We start from the raw sequence: 24,382 nt of genomic DNA, 5'->3' as shown, positions 1-24,382 counted from the left end.
GAAATATTTGGCATCAAAACTGCAGGAAGTTGATTTTTCTCATTTGACATCATAAATAATCTCAGCATGAAAAATTTGCAGGAAATTCACAGCAAATAAGCAGAACCTGAAATTAAATCCTGAGAAATTCTTATGTAGGTTAGCATTTAATAAACTTACAAAACCAGCAATGAAAAATATATATCAATACAGTTCACAAAACTTATTAAAATTATCCATCCGTACTACTCTCATGTTTTTTTAATATTTAAACCACCAGTTAACTCACAAAACTTTAAATAAAACTAGATGCAATCCACCTACAGAATTTCTTGTTACTGTTAAAAAAGGAAAGAGCTGATTCTAAAAAGCCTAAACAACTTTAGGCTTCTCTCTGGCTGTTTACTCCACGACAGAAAATCTAACCACCTGCGAGTAACTTAAAGGCAAGATCATGTTATCTCTTGATTAGAAAGATAACTCGATATACAAAAAACACTGGCCAAAGAGAACTGGGTAGAGGAGACATTAATCTTAATTGGAACTACGTACAGTTACAGACTTTTTAAAATTTTTGCAATGGTTCAATAAAATGATACAACCAAGCAAAACGAAAATTATGTAAACTGCTCCAAGTTACTTATTACTTTCAATAGAGAATTGAGATCAACATAGACTTAAAACAGGCCTAAAAGAAGAAGCTAAACAAAATTCAAAGACTACCCCAATACAAGTTCAATCCTTCACCATCCTGGTGAAGAATCTTTCCTGGTGGGGGAAAAAAAACTATGAATCTGCTTGGAGAGAAAAGGTTTGATTAACAACATCTCAAGGTCCCTTCAAGCCCTATGATTCTAGGACTGAAATGATCTTGTGCACACTGAAGTATTTAAATTCTTCTCAACAAATTCAAAATGACCCTGGAAAAGTCCACATGCAAGCCTCTATCCCACACCCTAATCATCTATTCTGAACTATTACCCATTGTGGCTCTGAATATCTATTTTACAACCAATCTCAGCATTTTTAGCCTCTCAACCAAAGTCATCCAGTCTAGAACACTTACTGAGGAACCAGCAAGCCACCCAATATCCCCAACCTCTACTCAATATTCCCTCCACTACCTTCCTTCACTGAGTCCCCTAAGGATTCCACTTTGCCTAAAGTCCTCTCAAACAGGGGCACGTGGGTGGTTCACTCGGTTAAGCTTCTGCCTTCAGCTCAGGTCATGATCTCAAGGTCCTGGGACTGAGCCCCGTTATCGGGCTCCCTGCTCAGCTAGGAGTCTGTTTCTCCCTCTCCCGCAGCCCCAACGCCCCCCACCCCACTTGTGTGCTCTCTCTCAAATAAAACCTTTAAAAAAAAAAAAAAAGTCCTCTCAAGCAGAGGAGCTTGCTGAGTCTTTCTTAGAGTCTGTTTTACACCACATGCAAGAGGCAAGGCTGACATCTTCCTCTAGCCTCCGACACAACCCACTAGCCCCTTAAGGTTCACCCTCACCCCTATTAGGGAAATTACTAATCTCCATTTGTGACCCGAATCCCCTCCCCTTCTACCTTCTCAGAAATCTCAGACTGCATTTGGTTATCCTTCTCCTTCTGGTATGCCTTCAATCTCCCTCTCTGGTGGATCCACGCTATCAGCAAAAAGTACTGGTCTTGGGACTACCATACTTCTCAAAACTGAGCCCCTCTAGGGTTATGGGTTAAAGAAAAATTTTTCTTTATAATACCAAGCAGTAATTCATAACGTGAATAAATATCCCTAATTCACAAAGACAGTGACTAAGCCTTTTCTGTTAATTTTTTTTTAAGATTCTACTTTTTTAAGTAATCTCTACACCCAACATAGGGCTTAACCTCACAACCCTGAGACAAAGAGTCACACACTCCGCAGACTGAGGCACCCAGGCACCCCTCTGTTAATTTTTAATGATCAAGTCTGTGCTTCTGTGATGATGGTGAATACATGCATGGACCCAGGGGCCAGAGGCCCTGACAGAACAGCCTGCCCTCTTGGCATTCATACCTTTGGTATTTCTTTGGAGCCCAGAGCTTTGGGGCCTTCTCGATTTAAGTAGCTTCGATAAGCTTGATAATTGGTGCGTCTCTTCTCAGAATCTTCAGGACTTACAGACTTTGGGGAAAGGGGGAAAAAAAAAAAACTGAATAAAGTCAAGCAAAATTCATGCAAAATTAAAAATACATATCAATAAGTAAACATTAAGTCACTTCTATTTGGTCCTGAAATCAACATTTTTAGCTACACAGGTACTCTCCAGTTTAGACATGCCTGGCTTATAAACCTCCCTGTATCAGCTCTTCTCAAGCCTTTTGACCCTCTAAAGGCACATACTGCAAGGGCAGATTAGGTACACAGGCCAAACTGCTAGCCCCAAACAAACAAACAAACAAAGTATATTTTAGTTCAAAAATTCATGTGAATTTCAAGTTCTTTTCCATAATATAGCCATCCATATTTTAATGAAAAAATTAATTTCCCCCGAAGTATACTTGATCACACAAGAAGATATCCCATGTTATCCTAAACCCGCCCACACCCCTAAAACAAAGTAAACGGACCTATACCTCTGAGTATATGAGCACAACAGGCTGAGAACTGATGGCTTCACATACACAGCAGGTTCAAACAACAGGCAAGCATTACTCCAAAAAGTAGACACATTCTATATGCTACCACCCTCCCTTCCAGGTTTAATCTCTCCTATTCTGTTTCTCTCAGGGGACCTTACTATGGGTCCATCTCAGAAAATCCTGGGGCAACTTTTCAAACTCTACATCCTTGGACTCACTCCTATTTTCATACGGGGGATGGCTAGGGCATGTGTATTTGGGGGAAAAACATCCTAGATAATTCTGATTTGAGAACCACTACAAGAAGGGTCTCTTGTTCTTTCTACTTCCTATTTTACTTTTTTTTTTTTAATTTATAAGCCAGCTCAAATCCCTTTGAGAATAGGCAAAATATTACTTCAACACAAATAAATTAATCAATAAAATAAGTAAGCCATTAGAGGGTGCTCCCTAGACTCGACTCCGACTTTGTAACAGTGGTTCTCAAATGTTGGTGGGCATTTGTATCCACCTGAGCTTAATGAAACACACTTGTCCACACTACACAACCATATATTTCACAAGCTTCACGGGAGAGTCCAATGCATACCTAAATGGGAAAATTATTCATTTGTAACATTAATTCTATGAAAAACATAATTCTGAATTATAAACACCTTCTAAAGTAACTCTGAAGCACACCCATTCATGAAGTCAAAATTATTTAACCAAGGTAGACTGAATTTATTAAACACTGATATTCCCAAAACTGCTAAAGTAAAAGTTCTAAGTCATTTCTAGTCCAACTTTAAAAAAATAGGGTGAAGAGTAAAGTAACATTTAAAGATTTCTTCTCCTTTAATAAAAATAGACAAGCCTCTATAAAATCAACATGCTTAGTGTGCCTGAAGAAAAACATTCATCCACCAGATAAATATTTAGTGAAGAAAACATTGGAGACCAAAAAGTTAATTGTTCCCTTAAGCATATTTATGAGCACTGACCACAAACAAAAGCATCTAGAAATCACCAGTTCACTGTTCTGCACTAAAAAATAATGGTGATAAGCAGTTAAAATAGACAATATTCTACTTTTAATTCTAAGTGCCTAAGAGGCTTCAAGAAATAGTGGTTTCTCACTATGAATCTAAGGTGGTTCCAAATTTGAGATTCTAAGAAATCTCAAATATATATGAAAACAAAGATTTTGAAAACCATTCTGTATTATTTCATTGCTTTTTGCCTTTGCAATTGATTTCATTATCTCAACACTGTTATACGAGAGCAAAAAGGGGTACACTCAGGGCAAATCCAAATTATTTTAATAATAATAGCAAAAACATAGCACTTATTATATACCAGGCATTATTCCAATATTCCAATATTAACTCAGATACTATTATTATCCCTATTTTTACAAACAAGGAAACCAAAGCAGAGAGACAGGAAGTAACACATCGGCTCAAAGGCAGGGCTATGTGATCTGAAAATGGCTCCAGGGTCCATGCTCAGAGCCACTGTGTTATTATACTGCTGTTTTTTGGGCGTCAAAGGACCTGAGTTTAAAGTTGGCTCTGCTACTTACTAGCTAGCTGATCTTGGGAAAGTTACTTAACTCTTTCATCAGCCTGTTTCCTCGTCATTAAAAACTGAATAATAAAAGTAAGTCATCTTACAGGGTTGTTGTGAAAATTACATGAGATACCGTATGTATGAGTGCAATATCTAATACACTCAATAATAAATACTGGCTCATTTAGCTATATTAATAAGCTAGTTTCTGCAACAGCATCTAAGTCAGATAGCTTAAAAGTACTATAATGATTTATAGGCTAAAAATAAAACTTGAAAACAGTCAAACCCAAACCAACACACAGCCCCCAAATGATATACTTTTAGAAAATTTCTACCTCTTTTTTAGCTGGAGAACTTTTGGGTTTCTTGGGAGTTTTTGTCTGTCCTTTTAATTCAACAGCATTTTCTTTTCTTTTTGAAGCCATAGGCTCTGTTTCTTTATAAGAACTCTCTCCCTTTTTTTTCAAAAGGGCCACCTTGGAACTGGCTTTTGGAGAAGTTTCTCCTATTTTGTGAGGGGATGACTTCAAATGTTGCTGAGATCCTATCAAACTTTCACATTTAGTTTGCTTCTTGGGGCTGCAGTTCTTTCTGTCATCTGAAAATTGTTCTGTTTTTACTAGGAAGAAAGAAAAGATTATGACTGTTGTTTTGGAAAAAAATGATACCCCAAATCGAGATTTTTTTTTTTTCATTTTTCAACTGAACAATTTTAGTAGCACACAATGTCATATAGTGATTTCTTAACATTCACATTAAGATTTTAGTTCTTTACATAGAACATTATTTTAAAAAACTAACATTTGTACGTTTTTGTATAATCAGTTCAAATTAGAGGAGCTGTCTTTTTAAATATAAGTGACTTATGGGGTGCCTGTTATGACTTTTTAAATATAAGTGACTTATGGGGCATCAGTTAAGCATCCAACTCTTAATTTCGGCTCAGGTCAGTATCTCATGGTTTTAAGATCAAGCCCTGTGTAAGGCTCCGCACTGGACATGGGGTCTGCTTAAGATTCTCTCTCTCCCTCTGCCCCTCCCCCCACCAAATAAATAAATATAAATGATTCCTCACTTCAAATGATATAGTAAATTACATCTAAGGACATGGTCATTCCACAGATAAACTTCAATGATCTGAAACTCACACAGAGAAAACTTACTGAGTAGAATATCACATAAAAATTCTGTTTGTAGGGGCATCTAGGTGGCTCAGTCAGTTAAGCAACCAACTCTTGGTTTCAGCTCAGGTCATGATCTCAGAGTCATGAGACTGAGCTCTGCGCATCAGAGTCCCTGCTCAGCGTGGAGTCTGCTTAAGACTTTCTCCCTCTTCCTCCCATTCTCTCCCTTCCCCTGCTCACCTGAGCACATACACTCTCTCTCTCTCTCAAATAAATATTTTTAAAAATGTTCTGTGTTGGTAATATAGTCTGAAAGCCCCAAATCCTGTAATTTCAGACTATATGAATGAATTTACTTATAGGATTAAGACCATCTATACTAGCAGATGCTTAGATTATCAGGACCAGTAAAAAATAAAACCCAGAGACAATCGGCAGGAGAGATTCAGATGACCTGGACAACTACGAGTCAACTCTATAAGCTCGAAACATCTAGTTCTTTGCCATCATATATTGAAGCCCACATGTTGCACTATACTTGGAAATTAACATGAAACCAAGAACTGAAAAAATTTTTTACAACAATCATAGAGTAGACAGGCATTGAACATGAGCTAATACCCAAATATAGCTTTCAAAGTGTCTAAGAAGAACATGCTTCAACATCCCTATGAAATAATGTCTACCTAACAATACAAGGCAATTATTGAATAGAATGTTTAAACAGGTTATCATGAATTTTCTTCCGTAAATGTTCCAGCTTACTTTTCTCTGTTAGTATTACCTTTATGAGGAGATGTATGTTTTTCTGCTTTACTTAAATTGGCTTGGACAGATGAAAATGCTTCTCTATCTCCTGGGTCCTTCCGAGCCTAAGAAAATTTACAGTGTCAAATGTGACAAATAATAGGAAAACTACTACCACAAAATATGTTGATAAAATTGGCCAAAGTTTTAATTAATTTAAGTTTTAATTCTAAGATTAAGGGTCACATTCCAAAGCAAGCAGACAATACAATAAATTTTCATTCATTCATCCATATGATTTCTGGGAAAAACGAAGCATTTTTTCTTACATTTAACTTTACAGACGAGGAAACTGATAAAAGGTTATAAAAAATACATCTATAAAAAATTATCACAGTTGTTCCCAACTTGTGAGAATGGAAGACTTGCTTCTGTTTCTTTCATCTCAATTCTCAAATTTAGTATTATGCAGCTGAAAACTGCATCTAAACCCAAAAGACTAAATTAAAAAAACAATCTAAAGCTCAAAAGAAGACAGCGTACTTTCTCAAGAGAGGAAAACTCTCTCCACTGCTCCCTCAAATCTCCATTTTTACAAAGAGGTCACAAATTGGGATGCATAAACACAGTATTTTTTTAAAATAATTATAATTTGAATGCTTTTAGGGGGAGTAAGTCTTTTCAAAATGTCTGACAAAGTCCCCCAATTCCTTGACTTATACCCACCTTCTGTAAAGTCTTTTAAAATAGATAGTGATATTGACAATATTAATAGAGTATGATTCAATGGAAACAAGGCTAATTTTCTGAAGATCAAGTGCTTAAAAAAAACACCGACATTTTTAAAAGATTCCCAAAAATATACTCATTATTATTTGGGGCTGTCATAACACAGATCTTAAAGTTAGCTAATTAGAAATAGCAAAACTGTGCTCCCAAAAAGACAGTAATTAACACTAAAGTTATTGAAGTTTAAGTTCCTTAGTAACCTTTGTGTTATTCTCCAAACAAGTACATAAGAACCCGCTGGTGACAAAGATTAAGTAAGTATTATAATTCATTGTTTTGTGAAGAAGGGTTCTGGTTGGCTTTGGCTCAATCAACCTGCCTTTAGCAAGAATAAGTTTCTCAATGAGCTTCTCCAAAAACATTTTTATAAATTAAATAATTGAGCTTCTTTCTAGAAGAGTGACTCATGGTTGTATCTCCAGGGCCTAAATACACAGGGATGAAAGGGAACACTGATCTGCAGTGTACAGAGTGCCAAAACAAACAGCCTGCTGAAATGCCACCTTTTTGGTCTTGGGTTCTTCATCCAACATGGCTAATGTTCTGGCAAACTCTTCATCTTCATGCAGTTGTCTCTCCAGCTGTAAAAAGTGTCAACAGAATAAGTTGCTTTTTTTTTTCTGTAAATAAAGTTTTTAAATGTCTGAGTCATGATACTTACAAGAAACTGGAAAAAATATTTTCCAGAAAGTAAGTATGACATTCTTCTACTTAATACTAATAGTTCAGTATCACAGGTTTGCTTCATTAAGCCAAATTAGATTTCAGAACATTTATTTCTAGTTTTACAGGTGAAACAGACAAATTGAGCATATTTTTAAAGTCACATTTCTCACTTATAAAGTTCAAAGTCTATAGTTTTTCCTTAACGGTCCCAATACAACACTTACAGATCTCTTACTTCTCCTTATTTTGAACTCTACAAAGAGCTCTGAAAAGACTCTCACCCTAACAGAAAAACAATAGTCTGTAGGGCACAAAAAAAAGTAAATCTAAGAAATCAAGAAACTTGTAATTTTCTTTGCACTCAATAATATATATACAAATGTAACTATCACTTATAATCATCAAACTCTAATTTTTAATTACTAATTCAAATGTATCTATTCTGACTTTTGAAAATTTAAGTGATCATATCAGAAGTTTTCCTAACATGCTAATGTAACACACAGATACTCTAATTATTTGTTGTTATTTCTAGTGTTTTCATTTGCAGCAAAATGGAGCTTTTCCAGAAAAGAACGTGTAGCAGTGGAATATATTTCTCATTTACAAAATAATTGGTGTTATGCCCCCTGATAAAATGGCTTAATGTAACATCAAACAAAAGCCTCCTTATATTATTCAAACAAAGGAAAGAACGTCCAAATCCATCTAATCCAAAAGAAAAGGCTTGGAAATTGGCATATACCTCATGACAGCACAGTAACCAAGCCTTTTCTTGTTTTTTCTAAAATCAACTCGAGCTACACAGAACCATAAGCAAGCCAGACAGATGCACATCAGTACAGTCTCTGTTGCCTAATATATACTTACCATAACTGAACTACACATCTAACACTAAAATCAATATGAAAGATCTGCATCATCAAAAGGTCCTTCAAACTCTAAACCTCCAATTGCCCTGCAAGGATTTCTGGTTGAACTCTACACCATTTTCCCCAAATTTCACACTATGCAGTATACTTCTAGTAAAGGATCTGAGAAGCCGGAACAGAAGAAATATAAATACTCCCATTAGAAATTCATTATTGGTGACTGCGGCATTATAGTTTATGTAATTCAGTGTAACTGAATTAAGATGGAAAAGATTTTGAAAACACAAAGTACAAACTGCCAAAGTAATAAAATGTGATCAGATACATTTCAGAAAAATGGAATACTGTTCTCTGACAACATTTAGTAAGAGCCTTTTCCATGCCAAGCACTAAAAGAAGCACTGATGTCACAAAGGCTGAGTGCAACATAAACAGCCCGGATGGGTGGAGCTTAGAGCCTACATACAGGGAGACACATAAATAGCAATGATAATAAATGTTTAAAAAAACGGGGTACGACATAGTATGTAGGAGGGGTTTCTAATATAGTTTAGGAAGTACGAGAAAATGACACTTAAGCGAACAAACAGGAAGGGAGTTCAGGCATCAGATATCAAGGTCTGGAGCCTCTGACAGAGACAAACACTCCTCCTTGAAATACTTTTTTCATTTGACCTCCAGAAAATACCAAGCTTTCCTCATTTTCCTACTTCACTAGCCACTTTCTTAAATCTCCTTCATTGGATCATCTTCCTCTTCCCGACCTCTACATGTTAATAGTACCCTAGAGTTCAATCCTGAGACTTCTTTTCTGTTTACATACTCTCCCCGTGATCTCACCCAGTTACACGAGTTTCAAATAGCATTCAAATGCTAATGATCCCCAAATATACATCTTTAGTTTAGATCTCCCCCCACTCCACACCCTCCCCCTTGGCCCCAGCTCCAGATTCCTCTATCCAAACACCTACTCTGCATCCCCATTTGGAAACCCATGAGATATCTCAAACTAGCATGTCCGAAACAGAATTCTTTTCTTTGTACCAGTGTTCATCTTAATAAATGATAACACCATTCATCCAGTTGCTTGAGCCAAAAAACATGGAGTCATCTCTGCATCTTTTCTTTCCCTCCTTACACTCAATCTGTTAGCAGCAACTGGAAGGTTGCACCTTCAAAGCACATACAGATTATGACCACTTCTCACTATCCCTTCCATTACCACCCAGGTATAAGGCAACCTCGTCTCTCACCTACCCAACTATAACAGTCTCCAAACCAATCTGCTTTTGATCTTGCCCCACCATGGTTTATTAGCCTCCCAGCAGCCAGCATAATTTTAAGACCCATCAAATCATGTCACTTCTGTATTCAACCATTCCAATGGCTTCTCATCTCACAGAGACTAAAATCCAAAATCCTTACCATTCCAAGTCCTTTTGGTAGGTTCCAGAGACTTGTCATGACTTACAGGATTTCCAAATTCATCAAACTCAAATGTTTCTACCTCTAGAAAAGCACTTGCTTTTCTGTTTAGAGGAAATCATCCTCTAGGTAGTCAGCCCCATGGCTCACCATTATCATTTCATTTTGTTCCCCAATGTTACTTCCTCGGTGGGGCCTTCCTAATCCCTCTATTTAAAAGAGAACACTCATAACCCCACTAATCACCCGCAAAACTATCTATCCCTTTACTTTTCTTCACAGCAGTTATAATGACCTGGCATTTTTTTTAAACTGCAGTATCCTTAAGACCTAGCTGGAACTGGGTCACACACTCAGTAAGGGCTCAATATTTGTTGAAGGAATATAACAGGTTTATCACTCAAGACAGCACTCTGAACTGGGACAGATTTAGGGATCATCAGCATATATACAGAACTTACAGACATAGGAATGGACTGAAATTGCCCATAGTGAAAAGAAAATGGATATGACCAAATTAAATTATTTTACCTATATTAAAGAAGGCTTCCATTCGAAGAAATCTAATAATAAATCTTTAAATAATTATCCCCTGCTCTGATCATTTATCTTTTACATAAATTTAGATTTTTATACATTAGATTTTAACTTATTTTACGTGCAACTCTTACAATGACAGCCAGTCCAAAATTAAACTAGAACTTCGTGACTGTTCGCCTAAGTAGACTAAACAGCAAGGCACGACATCAAGTTGCTAAAGATGCTTAAACAAAATGCCAATACCTCTGCATCCTCGTCAAGTTGCAACTGCTTGGCGATGGCTTCATCATTTAATCTGGAATCGTCTGCATTTTGTGAAGGCTGTATTTCAGAGAAAATCAAGCAAGGTCAGCATAAACCTTAAGTTAAAAATAAGGTGCTTTTTCTTGACTATAGGTAATTAAATACACCAATGAGAGAGAAGTTTATGCTATAAAACAGTCTCAGTACATACGAGCTAGAAGTTATGTTCACAGCTACTCCCTGACCATATCCAATTTCCTAATGAGCAAATATCCTACAGATGGTTCTCACTTAATTCTATTGAAATATTCAAAAGAAGTACCCCCCCAAAGACCTTTAGACCAACATCTTGGCTTCGGAAATAGTCCAGAATTGGCAAACCAGTACGTGTGAATGGTTTATTTGTCCTATGGAGGCACTAATGAAATCAACAAATACACACTACTGGGCAGGGTTGAATTCAGGAGACTACTTTCACTATAATTTATCTGTATTTGTTTCCTAAATGTCCAGAAAAAAATAAATCCAACATCAGACAAAGTAAAAAGGTCAAAGTATAACAGGTAAGCCCTATTTATAAGTTACATACTTATAACCTCATTTGGGAACAAGGTTATTGCCCAATTTGGTCTGGCTGAGGTCAATGATAAAGTGAGTTTGCATTCTGTGTATTTAAATTCTAAGAATTACAATTTATCCTTATGATTTAAATTCTCTCTTCCCACTTTCAAATATAAAAAAAATTAAATGTGCGGGGGCGCCTGGATGGCTCAGTCAATTAAGCATCTGCCTTTGGCTCAGGTCATGATCCCAGGGTCCTAGGATCCAGCCCCACATCAGGCTCCCTACTCACACTCCCTCTGCCTGGTGCTCCCCCTGCTTGTGCTCTCTGTCAAATTAATTAATAAAATCTTAAAAATTAAATGTGCAATATTCTAACTTCTTCATCCTCTCAAATTATGGCAATATGTTTTATCCATAATCACAGGAAAGATTATTTTCATTAATAAAATATATTGGCCTATTTTTAACATCCGAATTTCTCTTATTAATATAAGAGTGACTAGGTACAAATCCTGAACATTCCTGCTTGCATGTAGAACACTCACCTGCTTTCTTTTGCTTGCTACCATCTTCTTATCTGATCTTTGGACACTTCCAGTTCCAAAATAATCAAGCACTGACGTGGGGGTAAGTTTTATTGGTGATAAAGGTTTATTCTTGGTCTTAGTGTTTTCTTCGTTCTTTTTCATGTTTGATGCTCCAAGATAACTATTTGTAGATCCTCCATTCTCTTTTGATTTAGAGGCTGCCTTCTTACACATAAAGTCATCTTCTTCATCTTAAATGGAATATAACCAAATACTATAAAACATCGATTCTAATTATATAAAGCAACCACTTCCACGAGCTTTATAAAAAGCACACCAGAGCTACAGAATGCTGATTTCTTTTCTTCCTATCTCCTGAATTCAATACTCATCCTCACATTTACCAGTACCACAGATGTAAAAAAACAATTTCCACCAATTACCACCTGGAGTACACAAATATATTTATTTACTCATGTTATTCAACAAATATTTACAGAGCACCCATTATGCGCCGACACTGAGGACATAGCAGTGAATAAAAAAGACAAAATCCCTGACCTCATGAAGCCTGGAGTCCAGAAGAAGAAAGATTTATAGAAGTAAACAAATGTATGCTGTCAGGTTGTAACTGCTATAAAGAAAAAGTAAAACAGGAAGAAAGAAGTAAAGAGAAATGAGTGGTGCTCTATCAGTTATGGTTGTCAGGGAAAACCTCTTTGAAAAGCAATGAAGACAGCTCCAGCAATGAAAACTTCAAGTGCAGAAGCTTAATGTGGTGTGCTTGGAGGTCATTGGACTGCAGCACAATGAAGGGGTTACAGCACTAGACTTAAGGTGACAGAAGGAGGGGCCAAATCATGTGGGACTTTCTAGGTCATGGAAAGATGTTAGGTTTTATTTTAGAATGGGAATCCACTGAAAAAATTTTAACACAGTAATAAGCGATCCAACGTTAAGTCCTACCCTTTGGAGAACACACTGTCAAGGGGTAAAAGCAAATGCAGGAAGACCATGTTGAAAGCTACTGCTGTTCCAGAAGAAATGCTGACGCCTTGGACTAGGTGGTATTTGCAGAGGTGGCAAGAAGTTGTCAGAGTCTAGCTATATATGAAGGTGGACTGTCCAGCAATACCCACCCCTTCGTTTTAAGACTTTAAGCATTTGTTTTGTTACATTTTTATCTTTATAAAAAGTTCCCATTAAACATCTGGTTTTAAAAAGTCTTTCTAAGCTTTCTAGTCTTTCTAATGCTTAGATACAACAATGTACCTCAAAAGGACCTCAATAAACTTTTTTTGTTTGGTTCAGTAATTCATAAGATAAAAAGCTCTGTGTTGGCCTAATAACAAAAAAAATCCAATAAAAAGAAAAATCTAAAAGGCAATTATGAAGACTAGGTCCCTGGGGATGGAGGGGGTCACTTTATAAATTTGGTGCGCAAGGCCCCATATGAGTGAGTCACTTCCTCTCAAGTACTCCCTCATTCAACCAAGAGCATTTGCCAGGCACTGTGCTGTTACTATGTGGTTGTCATCTCAAAGAAGAAAGTACCTAAGATATGTAAAAATCAAAAAGGACTTAGTCTTACTTTCTAATTACTATGTTAAAATGAAACTATGAACTTTACAAAGCATAACCCTTACAGGTTTCCAATTACTAAACATAAAAAGTAATCCGTCACTTAAAGCAAACTCACTACAAATGAATTGTTCACTACAAATGAACTGTTCACTATAAATTCCCAAAGAATTTACACCTCAGGCTACCCCCCAAAGGCCTGCAATAATCATGGATAAATTTAAAAGATGGCTCCATACTCCTTGCCACCAACAACTGGACCAGGAGTAGGCACTTGATCAAGATGAGGGCCAATCTTACCCTTGATCAGTTTGCTGAACATGACTAAACTAAGGTAATAAAGAGTCATTCCTGCATTCAGTGAGATGGGACAATGGCCTAACCAATTCCATTTTGCTTATATTAAGCTAGGTTTGGTTTTGTTTTTTTTTTTACAGTAAGCAGGTTTTAACCTGCAACCAAAAGATTTTAATTAAAGCATACTTGCTTTATTTATCTTCAACTATGATCAATCTACCTTCAAGCTTAAAATAAAAATTCATTCATAAATCCTCCTAAGCACATCCACGGCTTGATATACTTAACAGATTTCAGACATTGTTAACGAGTCGGCCAGCAGAACAGGCTCAGTCACTCATATATCTGTTCTCGCTACCTACAATCAGTCCTCTGTCTCTGCCAGATGTGGGGAAAAGTGTCTGCTTCAGATCATTTTGCAAAGGAGAGGTGACATGATCACCATTCCACCTAAGTACAACATCCACGAAAATCACCCTTGAAAATCCTAATAACCATTAAGAATATAATCTGAAACTCTTTTCCTTTTCTGTAAGATAACAACATAATGAATTGTTATATTACAGAAACCCAAATAATGTTTTTAATTTATGGCTGATTTTAAACCCCTAGACTCAGTTAAGCTGAAGCATAACCAAGCCAGCAGCATTCACCAAACTATTCTACTTAGCAGTCAAAAAAAATTATGCAAAGCACCGTTAAAAGAAGATTCAAAATAAGACCAACACTGTTGATATCATGACTTTAATTAAAAACAAAACAAAACAAACACAAAACCGGAACCTGCTAAGTATAGACAGCCAATACATCTCCTTAGGCAGTAGGTGCAAAATTAAAAACATATCCCAGTGTATATAAGATAAGGCTTCTAATCTTATCTGAGAGCTTATTAAATTTTACAATTTTCACATGGTTTAAGTTCAACAACTCTATTTCTGAGGAGCGATTACCTTAATGATAAAAGAACAAAATTACATTGTCTCTGCAAAATAATTCACTACTAGTTTGTCCCCCCACTTTAAAAATGCCAAAAACAGTAACATTCCATTTCCACTACATCCAGCCATGCTTATAAGCAGTATGACAGGAAACCCCAGAACTAAATGGACCAAGTGGATCACTGTTCTTCTGTTACAGTTCTTCTCTAATTACTCAAGAACTCCCTCATTAGCTAAAACATTTTATCTGTCTTTAGAACTTCAGACAAGATCAATCGCCGCTATTTGGTATAGGCTCAGAAAGGGGAATGATATTGGTATTGATACTTGCAATCCCTAGTTCAATCCTTTCTCCAGCAATCTCGGAAATATTTACAGGTAACAGGCTAACATGAAATTTAGTGAGATCAAAAATTTCTAAGATTATCACATTAAAAAGACTGTTGGCAAGGATGTAGGGAAATGGGACCTTCACATACCTAACAGGCAATGATGGTAAGTTTTTTAAAATCTTTATGGGGGAAGATCTTGCAATATGTAGTGAAACCTTACATATGCATACCTTTTAATTGGACCCAGCAATTCCACTTCTAAGAATTTAAACAAAATAAATGAACGAGCACACAAAGATATATGCACCAAAATGCTTGTCACAGCATTTGTTCACGCAAAAGTATAGAGAACAGCCTGCAGGAGGACAAGGGAAAATTAAGTGACTAATACAGTTTAGGCAAAAAAAGATAGCCTCAACTATGACAGTGGCACCAAACACAGAGGTAAGTGAATAGTGTTTATACAATGGGAAAACAAATAACTGAAATATCTATTGTATGTTCAACCACATAATGGAATTCTATGAAACAGAAAATTATAATGTATATCCAAATTTACTGACATCTTCATATGTTTATTACATGATAAAAGCAGGTGACTTAACAGGATGTTTAATGACACATTTATATATCTACCTATATATATTTATAGATATACTTTGAAATTCACATTCAAAGATTTGAGAAGAATCAATAAAATGTTAACAATTTTTATCTCTGGATAGATTATGGGTGATTTTTCACTTTTTCATCTGTGTATTACACTTCTCTTTCTTTTTAACCTTGATCTAATATTTTACAACAAATTGACTATCTTCTGGAAACTCTCTGACTCCTTGGCTTTCTGAGACAGAAAGGGCTTGGCTTTAGTTTTCTCCCTCCCTTCCATCTTCCTTTGTTTACTTCTTTCATTATTTATCAGCGTCTTTGCTTATTCTGTCACTAGCTTCAGAGAGTTCATGGTATCTTTTTATCTAATTGCTATTAATAATAGTTATTATTATCAAGCATTAAACTACCGGCGAGGTACTCTAATGTACTCTTTCTAATGCATTATCTTTAGTCAACTAGTTCCCTCTCTTACCCAACGCACGGACCCCATTTTCCACATTCCTGACAAACACACAGCAATGTCATTCGATGTGATCTTCCCTTTCTTCAGTGATTAGCACTACTGTACTCTTTAGTAAAAAAGTTCTTCCTTGTACTAAGCCAAAATACTCCCCTGTGAATTCCCCTTTCCTTACTCCATCCTTTTTCACACTGACCATTTGAAGACTGACCTCATTCCTTCCTTTGGTCCTCGTCCGTATAAATGGTTGTAACAGTTTCAAGCCATTCACCATTTGGGTTATTGGGAAGATCAGATTTTTTAAAAAGCAAAGTGCCCAGTATAGCACCTAGCCATGTTTTAACAGACATTCAATAAAAAATAAAATAGTGATCTCTAATCCAAACACTGAACCAGAATTCCAGAAAAATAATAAAAATTCTAACCTGACTTCAACTTACTATTTTATTTTTTTTAAGATTTTTTTTTATTTTTAAGTAATCTCCACACCCAACGCAGGGCTCAAACTCACAACCCTGAGCTCACGAGTAGCACGTGCCACCAAATATGCCAGCCAGGCACCCCTATTTTATTACCTGGGCTTCACTGTCCTCCTCTGCAAAATGCTGGACCAAATTCTTAAGATTTTCCTTCTATATTTTTGAGAATCTATGGAAAGTCTTATAGATTTTTTAACTATTATGCTCAATATTGGTGCATTTGTGATATTTGTTCAAATATAAACACTGATTGCAAAAACATAAACTAGTATAAATTACCAGACAGCAATTTGGCAAAATAGACACAGAGCGTTACAGATGTTCATAACGTTTAGCCCAATGGTTCTTGGAGATAATCACAGGTACTGACAAACATCTGTATATAAACACATTCATCACATTATTACGAACATGAATAATGTAAGCAATAGAAATAATCAAAACTGGGAAAGAGCTTTATCAATTGTGGTCTAGCCATACAACGGATCCATGCAGTCATTTTAATCCTAAATTTCAAAGCTCAAAATTATGTAACAGTAAAATTAAGCTGGAAACACACACACACACAGACACACACACACACACACACACACAGAAATACATCACTTTGCTCTTTTAGGTTAGCCTTAACATTACAGGTATAAATGTCACCCCTAAAAGGGGATCTTCTTTTTCATGAGCCTTCTCTACTAGAGATCTCTTTTATAACAGTGGAGGGTAATAGAGCCTTTCTCTGAATTTTTGGCTTAGAATACACTAAGTTAAACTTAATGTCTTCAAGCTATAGATCCAACGATGTACCGTAACCCAAACACAGACATAATTTTTAAGCATTTTCATAATTTCTGAGTAAAAATGGAATTACATATGAATTTTCAAAAAAATATGGAAGTGTTCTGCATAAAATTTCAACTATGTTTATACTGTACTGAGCTAAAACTGCATACAAGGCCCCTTTTTCTCTGCTAACCACAAAATAAATAGCTCTCCAGGCCCCTTGGAAAGTACGAGCAATTCAAGTGAAATACAGCTGTGAAAAGAGAAAAAAATAAATAAAAAAGACTGGCTTGCTTGATTTGACACTTATTTAGTACTCTGTGATTTATGCACTCCCTCATACTTCTTACAGTTATGGGGAAAACACCAAAAAAAGTAAACTCACGATCCCAAGCACAGGAGGTATTTCTTATAAATTCAGAGGATTTCATTAAGGAGAATATAGAAAAATAAGGTGTTCTATAAAGTCACAGACATATCTGAAAGCATTCTGCCATCCTGCCTTAGAAAACCAGAAAACCTGAAGAAGGCAGTAGTCCTATTGTCTTTCAACTATGACTTCTGAACTGGCTGTCTTAAAACTCCTCTAGCCCTTAATATTTCAAAGGCTATACCAATACATTATGGAAAAAGAAGGCAAAAGAGGCCAAAGATAAGAACAATGCAATCAGCTGCTTGCAGAGGATAAGTCATTTAACAGGTGCTGCCATGACCATCCTCACGTAAAATAAATATTTTACAATCCTACACAGTGTGTAGAAATAAAACATTCCAGATAAAGTTATGATTGTTTTTCTTTTTTAACATTTGTTCTTATTTTTTAATGAGCCTAAATTTGTTCCTGCACTGTCAGAAGCCAAAGGCAAACTGTGTTCTCTTCTCCCCAGAAACTTATAATACAATAATGATAAATAGATCTAACTCCAATTTCTTAGACCTAGTTGAAAATCATGGGCAATTGAACACTCAGAATCTCCCTCCAGGATATGTCTCCTTATAAAAACACCATTTATTTTTATTTATACACAACATAACCTCAAATGTGGTAACAATCACCAAGTAAACCAGCATTACCCAACATACAGCAGAGGAATTGCCTGGGAGAGCAGATTGCTTTGCCACTCTGAGTTAGATACATTCATTTATTCAGAAAGGATAGCAAATGAAAGAGAAAGAAAACAATGTGCAGGTCCATACAGAAATCTATTTACAAACCAAAAAGGAAAAAAAATCTAATTATGAAGTTCATCCTGCTCAGAGTTTGGGATTCTGATTTTCTTTCCTTCAGTCTGGAACACACAAAAACCAAATTAATGGAGATCTCAAGAGAGATCTGGTTACAGAGATTAAAAATAATTTATTTAGCAAAGACTAGTCGAAAACTAAAAAGGGGATCTGAGTTTTTAGAGCCTTTTCCTACAAAGTTCCTTTTTCAACACGTCCTTAGGTCAAAAACCCAAACTGTCATTTTGGTTTTAGAAATAAAGGTTCATACATATGCCAAGCCTTCAATGAACACTTGTTAAGTAGATGGAAGAGAAACTAAACATAACCATCTTTGCACCATTTATGTGGTGAATTTAAGACTCTGTTCTTCAGTATAATTAAATCAACCTGAGACTGCTCATCTTTAATCAAGAAATTAAGAGAGCTCATGGTTCAGTACCAATAAACCCTCTCAGTCAAACAGTTCATTATATCTTTTAAATAAACCCATTTTATAATTTGCGAGGCCTAGTGAGGTGAGTAATGATAAATAAGAGAAAAAGTACCGGCCTGTGTTGTGATGTTACCCACCACACAGGTGTCAAGGCCCCACCAGAGCAGTAAGTTGTGGGGGGGCTTGGACAGTAGCACACAGGTGTATCACAGGTATATCACAGGTACATCACACACAGCTCCTTACAATTCCTCAGTAGGAAACAGGCACCAGAAGGAAACCTGACTGGCCACGAAGAGTAAAGGGAGTGGTTTGGCAATGCAATTCTCCACTTCCATTCACGTTCCACTTCCCCACACAGCAGAGGAGGTAACAAAACTGTCTCAGTACTAAAGCCAAGTATAGATCACCTGTATATTATTTTATTAGTATTTAATTATATTTTCCTAATATAATCCTGTTTCCTTGGCATCCTGGAATACAATTCTGTGTCTCTCATAGTTTCACAAGTGCCTGACAGTAAGATATGTGTCACAAGAATAAAACAAAAGTCTGTTCATTTTCAAACATGCTTCGGAACCTCATTAATCATTCCAGATACTCTGGTGCTCCATATGCCACTTAGTTTTTTCAGGTTTCACAATATGCACTATTAAAAGAGGCCTGAAGAACAAACTATCAGGCAAAAAAGATTGTAAGAAAGCACCTAGCTCTTATAAAGATGTTTCAGTTAATGTGAATCTGGCTAAAACTGCTAAAGCAGTCTCAGTGACCTTTGAATCACCTATAAAATGAAGTCTCTAAAGATTGAAACAAGAAATGGACTCCTCATTGCCAAAAAGAGAAAGGCAGATCCCCAACCACAGAACTATAGAAAAGGAAAGGTTTAGTGACAATTCTGTGCAATAACATCAAGAGCAGGTCAAAAGGAATATTCAACAGAAGATGGAGATCACCAGGAATAAACTATGCTGACCTAAGCGCTTCTTTATTTTAGAAGTTACAGGACTAGCAGATGAAATGAATCCAGAAACAAGGACTATCTGGAGTTCAACAAAACATTCACCAAATTCTCTTCTGACAGGGTAAGGCTGGGAAACCTCTACATTGGAAAACCTCTACATTATTGACATTGAGCCAAATAATCCTTCTGTAGGGAGCTCTCCTGCACATCATACAATGTTCAGTAGGCATCTCTACCAACTAGACACCATAGCACCTGCCAGCTGTGACAACCAAAACTGTCTCCAGATACTGCCAACAGTTCCCTGAGAGGCAAGTCACCCTTGATTGAGAAGCACTGATTTATGGCAAGATGAAGAAATATAAGATAAGTAACAGTAGTCATTAAGACCCATAAGTAATTGAACAACCATTCATAAGAAACAGAAAAGCTATATCCAAGGTGCTGATAATAGATCATGTCAGTTTTGGAAAAGGTTTAACTGTCTCTTTTTTTTTTTTTTAAAGATTTTATTTATTTATTTGACAGAGATAAAGACAGCCAGCGAGAGAGGGAACACAAGCAGGGGGAGTGGGAGAGGAAGAAGCAGGCTCCTAGCGGAGGAGCCTGATGTGGGGCTCGATCCCATAACGCCGGGATCACGCCCTGAGCCGAAGGCAGATGCTTAACCACTATGCCACCCAGGCGCCCCTTTAACTGTCTCTTAATACTAAATAATTTTACCAATGCTTTGGAAAGAAATACAAAGCTATGTTTATCAAATTTGTAGAAGATATGAAATCAGAGGATATGAAAAAATAAGTACATGAGGAATATCCAAAGAACTACTGCACAGTAAAACTTTGTGCAACTTTAGAATTCAAAATTGCTTCCTTAAGCTTTCTGTTAAGTAAGTCGTCCCTAATACTAGGTAGATCTGAAGATCAAATGAGATGGATATTATAAGCCATATAATAATGCTATTCCATTCCACAAAGTCAGAAGTGCTTTGGAAAAAAAATGTATAGTAGTATACAAGATGAAATTTATTTTATTATTATGGTAGAATTCTCCCTGCCTTTTGTTCTTTACTTTCAAATAAAGTAAGAGACTCCTATGTAGAAGATCCCATAATTAAGAAAATATGAGCTACAGGGTACCTGGGTGGCTCAGTCAGTTAAGTATCTGACTCTTAGTTTCATCTCAGGCTATGATCGCAGGGTCATGAAATCGAGCCCCACCTCAGGCTCCCTGCTCAGCATGGCGTCTGCTTGAGATTCTCCCTCTCCCTCTGTTCTTCCCCCTACCCCACCCCCACTCACTCACTGTACACTATTTTACTCTAAAATAAATAAATCTTTTTAAAAAAAAGTTTCTTCATTAAAAAAATACATATGAGCTACAACACTAGGTAGTATTAATCATGTAAATCTGTAAAAGTTTATAAGATGAATTTTTAAAATAGATTTTCTCTTTCTAGACTAGGTTAGAAAGTAATGAATGATGCATATGAAACAGCGCTATTGATTTCCAAGCTCACACATTATTCTCTCTTTCTAGTACACACAGTACCTAAATCTCCATGTTAAATTCTTCCAAACCTTTCACATTTATCTCAAACTTCTCTCTCCACCAGGAAATGTCTCCTGAACCTCCAAAATACAAGTTACCTCTCTCCTCAAATCCTTAGAAGATATTTTTATCACTGTTAATTTTTTCCTTATATAATTTTTATATAAAACACTTATCTCCCCAGTGAACTCTAAGCCCTTGAAGACAAGACTATGCTTTATTCTTTTATCTATTTCATAGATTATCCAGTACACTATTATGTACAGTGAACACATGATGTTTGTTGAATAAATAAATTAGTGAGGATTTAATATTGTTAAGTATTGTTAAATACATGACTGGATGAGGATACAAAAGCCTGGAATCTAACAAGATAAAAATATAAGAGCTTCAGGGTACCTGGGTGGCTAAGTCAGTTAAGCGTCCAACTCTTGATTTTGGCTCAGGTCATGATCTCAGGGTCGATTTCAGACTGAGCCCTGGTATCAGGCTCCACACTGGGCACAGAGCCTGCTTGGGATTCTCCCTCCCTCTCCCTTTGTCCCTCCCCCCACCACATAGGTGTGCATGAGTGCTCTCTCTAATAATTTTGTTTAAATTTCTTAAGAAAAAAAAAAAAAGATGTAAGAGTTTCTTTCAGAAAGAAATTTAATAAAGTGTAAAGTCCCCCTTTTCTGGACCTGAAAACTGGAAAAGACCTGACTTAATAGCAGCACATGTTCAAAAAAATACATATTATTAGTGGTGCTTTGATCAATAAGGTTAGTAAAAGCCAAAAGGAAAATACAAATGCTGCTGGTGGAGGTGCGGGGGGAACCCTCATAAGAGCACTGTGCCCTGGAGCAGAAAGTGGAAGCCCTATCTATTCTTTATAATATAGGTAGGTAAAGTACATCCTTAAAATGAACCTCAAGAAATACTATTCTCTTGGAACAAATAGTCCTTAAATTTGTATGGAACCAGAAAAGGCCCCGAATCACCAAGGAACTGTTGAAAAGGAAAAACAAAGCTGGGGGCATCACAATGCTGGATTTCGAGCTGTACTACAAAGCTGTGATAACAAAGACAGCATGGTACTGGCACAAAATAGACACACAGACCAATGGAACAGAATAGAGAACCCAGAAATGGACCCTCGGCTCTTTGGGCAACTAATCTTCGATAAAGCAGGAAAAAACATCCGGTGGAAAAAAAGACAGTCTCTTCAATAAATGGTGCGGGGAAAATTGGACAGCTACATGCAAAAGAATGAAACTTGACCACTCTCTCACACCACACACAAAGATAAACTCCAAATGGATGAAAGACCTCGATGTGAGACAGGAATCCATCAAAATCCTAGAGGAGAACATAGGCAGCAACCTCTACAACATCGGCCAAAGCAAACTTTTTCATGACACATCCCCAAAGGCAAAAGAAACAAAAGATAAAATGAATTTATGGGACTTCATCAAGATAAAAAGCTTCTGCACAGCCAAGGAAACAGTCAAAAAAACTAAGAGGCAGCCCATGGAATGGGAGAATATATTTGCAAGTGATACTACAGATAAAAGACTGGTATCCAAGATCTACAAAGAACTTCTCAAACTCAATACACGAGAAACAAACAAATCATAAAATGGGCAGAAGATATGAACAGACACTTTTCCAATGATGACACACAAATGGCTAACAGACACATGAAAAAATGTTCAAAATCATTAGCCATCAGGTAAATTCAAATCAAAACCATACTAAGATACCACCTTACGTCAGTTAGAATGGCAAAAATGGACAAGGCAAGAAACAACAATTGCTGGAGAGGATGTGGAGAAAGGGGATCCCTCCTACATTGTTGGTGGGAATGCAAGTTGGTACAGCCGCTCTGGAAAACAGTGTGGAAGTCCCTTAAAAAGTTAAAAATTGAGCTACCCTATGACCCAGCCATTGCACTACTGGGTATTTACCCCAAAGAGACAGACGTAGTGAAGAGAAAGGCCATATGCACCCCAATGTTCATAGCAGCATTGTCCACAACAGCTAAATCGTGGAAGGAACCGAGATGCCCTTCAACAGATGACTGGATTAAGAAGTCGTGGTCCATATATACAATGGAATATTACTCAGCTATCAAAAAGAACGATTTCTCAACATTTGCTGCAACATGGACGGCACTGGAGGAGATAATGCTAAGTGAAATAAGTCAAGCAGAGAAGACAATTATCATATGATTTCTCTCATCTATGGAACATAAGAACTAGGAAGATCAGTAGGGGAAGAAAGGGATAAAGAAAGGGGAGGTAATCAGAAGGGGGAATGAAGCATGAGAGACTATGGACTCTGAGAAACAAACTGAGGGCTTTAGAGGGGAGGGGGTGGGGGAATGGGATAGACTGGTGATGGGTAGTAAGGAGGGCACGTATTGCATGGTGCACTGGGTGTTATACGCAACTAATGAATCATGGAACTTTACATCAAAAACCAGGGATGTACTGTGTGGTGACTAACATAATATAATAAAAAAAAACATTAAAAAAAATACTATTCTCTTTTAAGGGATCATATTCTTCATTGTGAATCACCCATTTATTGTTAAATATATTACATTGCAATGAAGCATAAACAGGTATGTGCACACATCAATAATCCAATATCCAAAATAAGAACATGAAAAAAATTGAATGCGCACTATTAAATTCCATACAGAAGTTTAAAAGAATGAGATAGGAATCTTTCTGTATTGAAACAAAGAGACATAAGCTGAGGAAGGGGCAAGGAGGGAGACAAGGAGAGGAAGGGAGGGAGGGAAAGAGAGAGTCAAAGACATTAAGTTATGAAAAAGCAAGCTACAGAAATTTTGTAATAAAAGGCCACTCAAATACAAGTGCGTGTGCGTGTGTGTATATCCATACGGATGTGTGTATATACTTTTTATTTATATAGCTACCTAAGGCAAAAGGGATGAATGAGGGGATAAAACATTTTCATCTGAATTGTTTACTTCTTTTTCAGTGAGAATGTGGTTAAATGTGTTACTTAGGTAATTTAAAGTTATATTAATATAAATTCTCATCCCCTAAAATGATAAATTTAGTTTTTTTTATAGAGTCTTAGTGTACAAATCAATA

General features: G+C 36.5%; 1 protein-coding gene across 1 annotated transcript in view; it reads right to left on the bottom strand.

The window, feature by feature from the left end:
- Positions 1-24,382, bottom strand: part of RFC1 (replication factor C subunit 1) — a 78,763-nt gene that overhangs the window by 21,918 nt on the left and 32,463 nt on the right. Inside the window, exons 5-10 of the mRNA XM_045770537.2 lie at positions 11,643-11,875; positions 10,534-10,611; positions 7,291-7,368; positions 6,036-6,123; positions 4,463-4,746; positions 2,008-2,115 (exon numbers count right to left, since the gene is read on the bottom strand). Of these exons, the coding sequence (XP_045626493.2) occupies positions 2,008-2,115; positions 4,463-4,746; positions 6,036-6,123; positions 7,291-7,368; positions 10,534-10,611; positions 11,643-11,875 (869 nt within the window). The remainder of the gene's footprint in view (positions 1-2,007; positions 2,116-4,462; positions 4,747-6,035; positions 6,124-7,290; positions 7,369-10,533; positions 10,612-11,642; positions 11,876-24,382) is intronic.

Source organism: Ursus americanus, chromosome 8, assembly GCF_024610735.1.
Source record: "Ursus americanus isolate L20-20 chromosome 8, mUrsAme1.1.p, whole genome shotgun sequence".
In the NCBI taxonomy this organism is placed as follows: domain Eukaryota; kingdom Metazoa; phylum Chordata; class Mammalia; order Carnivora; family Ursidae; genus Ursus; species Ursus americanus.
The sequence above is the reverse complement of the archived record's forward strand: the minus strand, read 5'-3'. Positions and strand labels throughout refer to the sequence as shown.